Here is a 10,873-nt window from a genome sequence, read left to right on the forward strand (position 1 = left end):
CAACATGAATGAATAACAATCTTTCTGTGGCCCACAACACTCAAGTCTGTACTTGTGATCATATGTTGCTTAAGTGAGAATCTGAAGGGAAAGATAATATCACCTGTCTAAAACCACATGCCTACATTATCATGAATCCATTTTTTAATAAACGTGGATATTATTAATGCACAATACATTTTATATATAACAGCAGTAGCCATTTTCACAAACTCAAGAGGCGTATGGTTTCTCCGACATGAACTCTGCATTGTGGCAGTGTTTTTATTTAACAGTAAGGAATACAAAAGTCTCTCTTTGCCTGCTGGACGCTTCGTCAATTTAATCCCAACTGAAATAATTAGTGGTACATTAATCCAAATCACTCTTCAGTAGCAGTAACGTCACTCTGGGATACACTTCACAACAATACACAATGTGTTTTATACACATTTTTTCACCTTTCAGATCAGAATCACTCACATAAATTTCAACAGATGCTACATGATATTCAGGAATATTTGCTGTAGTTCACCTTTTGGACTAAAGTGGCCCTTTTTAAAATGTCTTATACGGATACAACCAGCATTACAAAAAAAAAATTACAATTGAAACGAAACTATTTCAACAAGTATTGCAGCTTCTCACAAAGAAAAAAAAAAACAGACTCCGCTTGTTAAACACATTTAGTGCTGTAAATATTGTTCAATATTATAAATGCGGCTGCTGTCGCTATTTTATAAATTACAGAAACAATGCATTGGCAGACACTATTTTTTATTCTGACTACGTTTACAAGGCATCACTAGCAATCCTTGTATATAGCAGGTCAACTAAGGTTCCTGTCATTTGACAGTTCTTTCTGTCTTTGTGCAGACAAAGAAAAACAGTCCATTTGAAGTGACCACTTTCCGCTTTTCAGGTTAAATCAGTCATTTGCATTTGCAGCTCAAAGTCTTAGACTAGTGGGAAACTATAACACTGCACTGCAACAGAGACAGTTTCCCTAAGCAGGTAGGATATCCGTCCTCCTCTTAAAAGAAAGAATGTGCTCCTGTGGAGAACTGTGGTGTCTCGTGGCTCAGTTAGCAGCATTTGGCGGTCCCTCTGGGATGAGGGACATGAAGAAGGTTATGATAAACGACCAGGTGGAGGACAGGAAGCCTGTGTGGGGGACACTGTTCGGGTCCTCTGCGCCTTCCTCTCCACTTTCACCGTCATCATCTGAGCCGTCATCCATAACTCCTTCCTGTACGGGAGATATGAGAGGACAATCAAATGAGATACAGAATGTTTCACACTAACGTGGTGCATTTGTGATATATTTGACTGTGAAATGAGATATCCACTGTGTAAACATGAGTCACAGTCCATTTTGTTCCCAATGAAGTTTCTCTGTAAGCTAAAACATGTTTTTAATTTTGCCTTTTTACATCACCTTTTGCTATCAGAAAAACTCAAAACAGTTTTAATTTAGTTTTTGCCACTTTTTCAATCTCAGCTATATTTGCAACCAATATAATATAGAGTCTAATTTCTTGTTTTGGATTATTTCACTGTAGGATCGCCTGAAACAGAGTTCCACTTTTTCTTATCTGTGTGTGGAACTATTCTACGAATATTCAGTAATGAGATAGACACTGAAACTTCACTGATAAAAATTCCCATCAGTCCTGGGCAAAATTCTTGATAAGTTGGATATGGATGAGAGACGGAGCTACCATTTCTTGTAAGTCGTGGTTTTGTAGCTCTCCCTCCAGATCGTCCTGATTGGCTCTGTCTCCTGGGAGCTGGAGCTCATTCTCCAGGTTGAAGGGAAACCAGCCAGCCTGGTGCCTGCAGACAGACACAAAAAACAACATTAGAAACAACTCATTTTTATCAATTATAATTTTGATTAACGGGTTAGTTGTTTAGTCCCTAACACGTCAAAAATGATGAAACATGCCTTACACAAGAACTCAAATGGCCTGTTTTTGACCAACTTTCCAAAAAAGCCAAATGTATTCAATTTACAATGTTATAATAAAGAGAAACTGATTACGTGTGACCTGTTTTGATAAATCCCAAACTGCCAAATAACTCATGAGTAGAATAACGTGAGCACTCACAGATAAAGCACCAGCATGGCCATCATCACCATGACAAACCGGCTGAAGGACGAGTAGAAGTAGACTATACTGAGTAAAATCGCAGCACGTGAAAATGTGTACACCCAGTCTAGCCAATCCCGGTTCAGCTCCTCCTCGTTCAGGATCTCCCCTCCCTGCGCGTTCATCTGGACCTCTGGGTTGCCACGGCGATCCACCTGAGGTCGCTGGCTCAGAGGATCGGGCTGGTTAGACTGCGTCAGGGGCTGGTCTGGCCTTAGGTGCTGAGAGGAGGCAGCCAGTAACTGACTGGAGGGAGACACAGATTGAAAATTAGCTGTCACGATGTTACAGAAGTTCAGTGAATATTTGACAGAGATCAAGAGATAGAAACATGACGAGACTTACTAATGCATGTAGTACTGCCGGGCGTACAGCTGCTGCCACCACATTAGCGTCATGGGGTTGTAATAAGAGGGCATGTTTGTGGGAGGAGTTGATTGTTGAGAGTACTGAGACCAGCTGGAAAAGAAGAGACATTCCATTACAAGATCAGTAACATAAGACCTGTCACACATACATCTGTCTACCCGTCTCCCTATGTGCACTCATTACACCAGGGGTGGGCCGAGGGAGGAGGACGTGACGGGAGAGACATGAGGCTGCTGACGTGGTTGCTGTCAGCAGCTGGAGCTGTGACACGTGGCTCATGGGATAGTGATGTGCGGATCACAGTTATATCCACGAGCACTGCGGTTAATCTGCGGATTGGGCGGGCCGAGTCATAAAAATTAACATTCTGATTAATAGCGGATGGGTTACGGGTGGGTGAAATAATGCATCATTAATGAGGAAAATATTAATTACATCCTCTAAAATCTGAACATATTTTAAGATTCATTTTCTGTCAGGCACGAATTAGCAGACTAGACTCTCATTGCGCCAATTGCAGGGTCCATTTAACTTAAGCAGCACTTTTACTTTAAATAAATGTTCACTTATTTAAAACCAACCTACTTCAGTGTAATATTATTCTCCTTCTCAAGGTCATAACTCAGTCAAATCTGAACATACAGACATGATAAAGATAATTTTAGACTCATTGTGACCGACACTGTCTGATTATGTTATTATCTCTAATGTCCATCATGAATAAACGTCCATGAATCTGCATAAAAATCAGAGGAAAAAAAAAAGACACTTGCTAAAACTACAGAACTTGCCAGAGAATCATCACATTGTTAAGTTTTCTTTAGTATCAAAGTAATACAGTGATAGTTGTCTGTACATCCACAAGTGAACAGCAAACAGGAACTCCTCATAGCTAATTTGGCAAACTTTTAACACCAGTTAAAATTAGCCAATTAGCCAAAAATGTGAACAATTGTGGGCTTAAAAAAGGAGGAGTTATGTTATGTTGTGGTTGTGGCATTAATAAATTCTAAAATCTGTTTGTACAATCAAGATAAAGGCCAAATAATGACTAAACAAGGTTTGGACTTTGGTTGTATTATACATGTAGAATATATATGATTATTTATATAAAACTAATCCATGTCATATTCTCTAGTTGCTGTAGTGACTTGTTTTTTGTCGGTGGATTTTTCTTGATTTTGTGATTGTATATGTTGTAGTTTGAACACTTTGTGTGCTTGTTTATTATATATTATCTTCTTTTCTTGCTTGCTGTAGTAAAACTGCGTCCCCACAATCATTATGATTGACTGATTTTATTTAATATAAAAAAAATATTTAAAAAAATACACTATAACACTGATCAAACTTCCTCTGACACAGATACTGTACCTGTGCATAAATTGTGGGTACATCTGGTGGTAAGGGAAGGGTCCAGCCCGTTGCCTGAGCCCATCACTGCTCTCTGCTGTAGACGACTGGCCATCTTGAGCAGAGACGGAAGGACTATTAGCGTTTTGAGGTGCCTGTAGCCAGAAAAGAAGTTCTGAATATTAGTGACGATTTATAGTTATAGTCATGAGGGGAAAGGCAGGTGACTTTTTTCTAAATCCTCAGGGGAGGTGCAGATTACAGCAGTGAGGTGGATGATGAAACAAAAAGAGGTCGTGATGAAATGAATGGAAAGGTGTGAGGAGTGTGTGTGGGTGACCCACCGCGGGACCGGCTGAGTTCTCCTGAGGCTTGTTACCGTGGCTGCGGGGGGGCTTCGGGGAGCTGGGAGGGGTTCTGGAGGGGCACACCAGATGGAGCATATGGTACTCATCCTGCTGTGGAAGCCAATGCAGCTCATTATCAAAGACAGTCTCATGAACTCATGTTCAAAGGGGAAAAAAAGAAAGTTGAAAGGCAACCTATTGCGTCATTTAACCAACGCAGAAAACTTCAAAAAAACTTCTACATCTACTTTTTGGATTTTCTTTAATGACTGAAATTAACAATGAGTTATTTTTATAGTATCTGTGTAACACTGGTAAATGTTATATTGATAAACAGGTAACAACACTGAACATACCCGATTGATTTTCTCAGTAAAATAACACCCAATTATAGGAAAACCTGAAATCCCATTTTAAAAATACATTACTTTCATTGTGAATATTATTGTGGCCATGAGGTACAAAATAAACAGCAAATTAGGGAATCAAACATTTTAAAAAATCAAATCAATTCAAAGAAACATAACAATTAAAAAACAACACAAACTCTCTCATAATGGCTGCAATACACTTGTCCATTCATGTTTCCTTTGTTCCTATTTGGAATGGATGTCGAAATTTCAAAAAAGTTCCTACATACCATAAAGTCTTAGTGGCAGCTGTGTTGGATCAATAACTCTTGACTTGAAAAGAAAACCAAAGAATCCTGAACATTGTCCTTTTCAACTCAATTTTCCCTGATAAAGGGACCAAAAACATTGTATTATTAAAGTAAGTAATGGACAGTGTGCAGGATTCTTTGGTTTTCTTTTCATCTGTCACACTTCACATTTGTTCAACTGTTAAATACAAAGCCCAGTTTAAAGTGCACATGGTGCAGTTGGAGGTTCTTATAGATGTATGTTACGGTTTTCAAGTATGCCACATTTAAAGTCTAAGGGTGCTTTCACACCTGTAGTTCGGTTCATTTGGTCCGGACCAAGGGTGAAAAAATGACACATTGTTGCATTTTAGTCCTGGTCCGGTTCCTGTCTTTTTACAAATGAACCAAGAGGAGTAAACATGAAGTTATACAAACTGACAGGTTGATTGGACAGTATTATCGATTGTCATCCTGCATCATCAGTGCATCATCAGGACCCATGTGGGGAAATCAAATTCTGGTGAGTGACAGAAGTTTATGCGGCACTTTAATGCTTCTGATGTGTATATTTATGTTCTTTGGTGTCACAAAGAGTTAGTGAAGAACTGATTATAAGTATTATTAGTATTATTAGAATGCAAATTGACAACGTGTTATGAATGATGACTAAGAGGGAGAGACAGGACAAAAAAAGAGGCATCCTGTACAGTAGTGATTCTGGGCTTATTACTGTGGGATCGCTGTCACACACTTTTTAATGGACTTAATGAACTGACAAAGTACATGGAGTAAGATATAAGCACAGCAGTTTTAACAACTTTTGACCTACTAATCAGGGAAACTACTGCTGACGTGCATACATGTTTCCATGGTTACCAAATGATTTGCACAAATATATACGTGATTTATACAGATCAATTATGAGATTGCTTCCTGAACAAAATTCACGATCAGCAGATGGATTTATTAGTAGTTAAGCTTTTGAAATAATGCTCACATATCTGCCACCATAAAATCCTGTGGTTGGGTCGTTTTCTTTCACACCACAAACGAACTGCGCCAGAATCCTCTTGACAGCAGACCGAGACCCACCTTTTCAAGCAGTCTCGGTATAGTTGTTTGGTCCGCACCAAGGCTCAACTGAGAGCTCTCACACCGGCCCAAATGAACCGTATTAACCGGGCAAACGGACCTGAGTTCGTTTTAACCGAACCAAAAGCAAGAACCGAAAGCACCTTACAGTATGTTCTTTCAAATACAAATAAATATGATTCATCAAAACACTTAAGAGTAAGAAGAAGTCACAATTGTTGGTCGGGACAAAACAAGACATTTTATCATCTTGGACTTTGGGAAACATTTGGGAGACATTTTCCACCATTTTCTGACATTTTATAGACCAAACGACTAATCAAGGAAATTATAGACAGATTCACTGATAATGAAAATTATCGTTAGCTGCAGCCCTAACCTGAACATTAGACCCCTGTGCTACTGTCAAGCGTCTCATTCCAAAACTGTACAGGTATTAACATGCTACTATAACAGCCTCCACTCTTTTGGGAAAGCTCATCATGAGATTTTGGAACCTGGCTGCAGGGATTTGCTCCCATTCAGCCACAACAATATTAGAGAGGTTGGGCATTGATATTGGGCATCAAGGCCTGGCTTGCAGTCCAATTTGTCTTAAAAGTCTTAGATGGAGTTGACGTCCAGGCTCTGTGGAGGTCAGTCGAGTTCTTCCACAGAAACACTCAGAAAACAATTTCTGTATGGACCTTGCTTTGTGAATGGGGACATTAAGTTGAAACAGCGAGGGGTCTGTTGACATAAAGTTGGAAGCACACTATTGTCTAAAATATAATTATTTTATGCTGTATCATTAAGATTTCCTTTGATTAGAACCAAGAGGCCTGGCCAAAATAATGTAAAAACAGCTGCAGACCACATACAAAAGTATGTAAACAAAGGTGTCCATATGCTTATGGCCATACAGTGTTCAGTTTGTATGCTGTTGATTGATTAAATCAGGGAAACAAGCAGCTCGAGTGCTTCTTCTCAGCATAATGATGAATAAAATAGAATCATTCTGATAAATAGGAAAGTCAGGCTGCAACAATAGATAGAACTTACCTTTCTGAGCACATCTTTTAAAGTTAAGTGATCCAAAAGCAGTTTCCCAGAATACACCAGCCTCTGGTCTTTGGAGCTCTAAAAAAAAAAAACATTATAACAACAACAGGGTCAGAGGAGAGAACCTGTATATTAGCGACACTGTAAAGAATATAGTTCACTGTGGTTTGTTTGCCCTTTCTAAACATGTCTAGTTAGAACTGACAACAATATATTCGATGAGGACATCTTGGTAATGTAGATCAGGGCATCAAAAGGCAGAGATTTTGTGTGTGTGTGTGTGTGTGTGTGTGTGTGTGTGTGTGTGTGTGTGTGTGTGTGTGTGTGTGTAATGAGGATGAGATCATAGTAACCTCAATTGGGATAAGTGGGTCTTAACGACGGATTAAACTGGCAGTGCAACAAGGTCAGAGTCTGTCCTCTTAAACCCTACATTCACTGTTCAGCCATTCAGGAATTTAAATTGTCTGTTTTAAATCCCGGCCAACTTGCAACTGAGCGCCGTCTATTCTGGGATCAAGCCGCCTCATTGTTGAATATGCGGAGCCTAATGTCCACTAAATTACACACAAACAGGAGCACTGCCCTTGCTGAGATTACTCAACCGCTTTACAAGGGAGCAATTTGTCTCTGTGTGTTTACAATGATTACATCAGTCCTGAGCGGAGGAAAGGAAGCAAAGTCAGATTAGCAGCACAATACAGCAGCAATCTCAACGCCCTCCTTTCACTGTGACGTCAAATCCATGGACTATAAGGCTTTTTCAGCTACTATGGCTCTGGAAATCAACCATAGAGAATAGAACAAGGTTAATGGTCTGTGTCACTTTATTTGGTTATTTGACAATGTTGTGATTCACAGAGGAAGTTTGGAAGACTTCAAACAGCAAGAAATGCTCAACTGGAGAATGTTTACTGCAGCTAAATACAGTCTAAATTACCAGCCAGCTCCACTTCTTCCTTGTTAGTTCTGAGTGAAACTGTAGGTCCGACATTTAAACAGTCAACAATGTCTGATCGCATCTTTACCCAAATCACTTCCTAGATTTGAACTGTGCAACCTTTATAAACGCCAACACACACACACACACAGAGGGCATCCTGCTGCTTCCAACTGATGTAATTTGTTAATAGTTTGTTTTGGGCAGGGAGCCTCTGTTGCATGTCTCTGTTATCTCTGTCTCTCTCTCCCCACACATTTCCTGGCACACTATGCTGACAAACTGTCCAGTTTAGCCAAAATAACAAACTGTAACTCAACAAGGGTGATTAGCTGGCTTAAATGACACAGGAAAGTAGGGTAAAAGAGAGAATAATAGAAGATCTCAAATAGAGCTGCAATGATTAGTTGATTAGTTGCAAACTATTATGTTAATCTGCAACTATTTAGATAATTTATTCATTGTTTGGAGTCATTCTTTAAGAAAACAATGTCCAAATTCTCTGATTCCAGCTTCTTAAATGTAAATATTTTCTGGTTTCTGTAGTCTTCTCTGTCAGTAAACTGAATATCTTTGGGTTGTGGACTGTTGTGGACAAAACAAGCCATTTGAGGATGTCACTGTGGGCTCTGGGAAACAGTGACATTTTTCTTGTTGATATTTTATGGACCAAACATGATCACTTGAGAAAATAATCGTCCTACAAAACTCACTATACTCACTGTACAAACTTCAAGGATACATACAGGACATCTATATCAACTGATGTTACTGATGTTGTTTTGGGCTGGGAACATTAATTGCATGTTTCTGTTGTCTTTGTCTCTCTCCCCACACCTTTTCTGCCACACTATGCTGACAAACTGTCCAATATAGCCAAAAACAAACAAGTAATTAAGTAAGTAATTCACAAAGAGTGATTAAGTGGCTTAAATGAAAAGTAGGGTGAAATAGGGAATAATATAATATCTCAGAACACATGATCTAATTCATATTCTCAAGTTCGCATCTGCTGTGTATGGATTGGACTGAAATACTCACAGGTTTACTCGGGTATACGTCGGACAGGTGGGCTTTGAGTTTCTCCACAGTCCAGTTCTGGAAACAGTTGATGGTCTGATCATTGTACTTCTGGTTGGGAGCCCTGATGACAAGGGTAACAGGACTGTCCACAACACCTTGATCCATGACTCAAAACCATTTGTCTTCAATGGCAAACAAGAAAAGATCTGGACCACCCTGTCGGGAGTGTTGGCAGCTGTTCTCCTTATCCTTTTCTAGTGGGTTTCCGGCACCATCACAGCAATGTTATATAATATTGCACAATATGCAAGGTGTTTCCTGTAGTTTTGTACAGACGGCAAGCAGCTATAACATGAGGAGAGAAAGGAAAGTGTTTATTCTAAAAAAGCAACACATGAGATCAGTTTAACCCTAATAACGTTTGCATGATTGACGATCGAAGTAATCTGAGCTGCAAGCAAGTTTGGCATATATAATATATACGTTAATTTAACGCTAATAATATCTGACAAACAAAAAGCAGAACGTAGTTGCTAAGAAACACATTTAACAGGAGAAATGTTTCGTGACAACTCTGTACTCTTATGACATTATAAAAAACTCGTAAAAAGGGACAGAGAGATAACGACACGTAGTTAACGTTATAGGATAAACGGTCAGGGATATCTACTGTGACTGTAACACCTAGCTAGCTAAGCTAACATTAGCATCTGTAGGTTTTCTGCTATTAATTTTACTCAACTCGAGCAGGAAAAAGAGTTGTTAGCTCGCATAATTAGCTAGTCAGATCTAAACGATCTAGTATTATGAAGACATTCAAATTGAATACGGATGTATATAGTTTACCTTCCTTGTTTACTCCCAGTGGCCGAGATATCACCTACTTGCAACTCCAAGCCCTGCCTTCTTCTTCTTCTTCTTCGCTTTATTTTAGGAGGTTGTTGAAATCCTGTATTACAGCTCATTACCGCCACCTACTGGTCAGAGGCCAATGTGGTCCATAACTAAACAGTGATGGAAGAAGTTTTTTATTTATTTATTGAGCACAAGGAAAATGCACAGAACAAGATTGGGAATAGCTATACAAAATGAAGGATGGAATTAAATCAACAATGGTTGAAGTGATGTTACAATACATTCGAGTGATTGTAGCACGCAAAGAGGTATAGTGGTGGAAGAAGTACCAATACAGCAACTTAAGTGAAAGTACATAAGTAGCCTATTAGTGGTAAAATGTAGTTAAAGTATTGCAGTAAAAGTAGTATTTTAGTCCCTCTGACTGATATATTATTATATATGACATCATTAGTGTAAAGGTTTCTGCCTAAAGATAACCGATACCCCCTGCCGATGTGGATCTTCATCTTCATCTGAAAAGTAACTAAAGCTGTCAAATAAATGTAGTGGAGTGGAAATATAAAGCATTAAATGGAAATACTCAAGTAAAGTACAAGTACCTCAAAATTGTACTTAAGCTCAGCCTCAGGTGCAAGGGTGTCAAAGCTGTTCCTTTTGCTCAGTGCAACAAAAAAAATCCCCCAAAACATTTGCCAACATAAGATAATAAGTTATACAGAATGTGTGATATGATATGATTATGGCCTTATATAAAGGTAAAACATAAAAGCACAAGCATGTAATTAAGTGTATTAACTTGATGATTGGTTGATTCAGTGATATACTGGGATGTGCAGCACAACTTCATAGGACAGAGTCTTTTGTAGTCTGATGATTCAATTTGAACGACATCTAGTGGTGACACAGTGTAACACCCTTGCCTCTCTAGTTTTCTCTAGAATTATTATCCTTCTTAATTCATGACAATAAGTAATATACAAATCCCACAACAGGACATTGTTTTGATGTGTATAAACTTCAGAGTGACCTATAAATTACAGACATGGCTCTACCTACATGAGAGTATGTGCAAACT

At 38.9% G+C, this 10,873-nt stretch overlaps 1 protein-coding gene across 2 annotated transcripts; it reads right to left on the reverse strand.

Moving 5' to 3' along the window:
* Window positions 1-228: 228 nt before the first annotated feature.
* On the reverse strand, window positions 229-9,883 carry LOC121913755 (homocysteine-responsive endoplasmic reticulum-resident ubiquitin-like domain member 2 protein). Of its 2 annotated transcripts, none has more exons than XM_042436549.1 (9): window positions 9,787-9,883; window positions 8,959-9,285; window positions 6,978-7,055; window positions 4,199-4,309; window positions 3,876-4,009; window positions 2,478-2,591; window positions 2,091-2,378; window positions 1,701-1,815; window positions 229-1,228 (listed from the first exon to the last, which is right to left on the reverse strand). In XM_042436549.1, exons 2-9 carry the CDS (start codon window positions 9,103-9,105, stop codon window positions 1,061-1,063), a joined length of 1,155 nt encoding a protein of 384 aa, XP_042292483.1. In that variant the 5' UTR covers window positions 9,106-9,285; window positions 9,787-9,883; the 3' UTR covers window positions 229-1,060. The 2 variants fall into 2 exon arrangements, with proteins under 2 accessions (XP_042292483.1, XP_042292482.1); XM_042436548.1 differs by having other exon boundaries at window positions 4,199-4,312.
* Between the last annotated feature and the right edge of the window lie 990 nt (window positions 9,884-10,873).

The sequence above is a fragment of the Thunnus maccoyii genome, chromosome 15, assembly GCF_910596095.1.
Source record: "Thunnus maccoyii chromosome 15, fThuMac1.1, whole genome shotgun sequence".
Lineage (NCBI taxonomy): Eukaryota > Metazoa > Chordata > Actinopteri > Scombriformes > Scombridae > Thunnus > Thunnus maccoyii.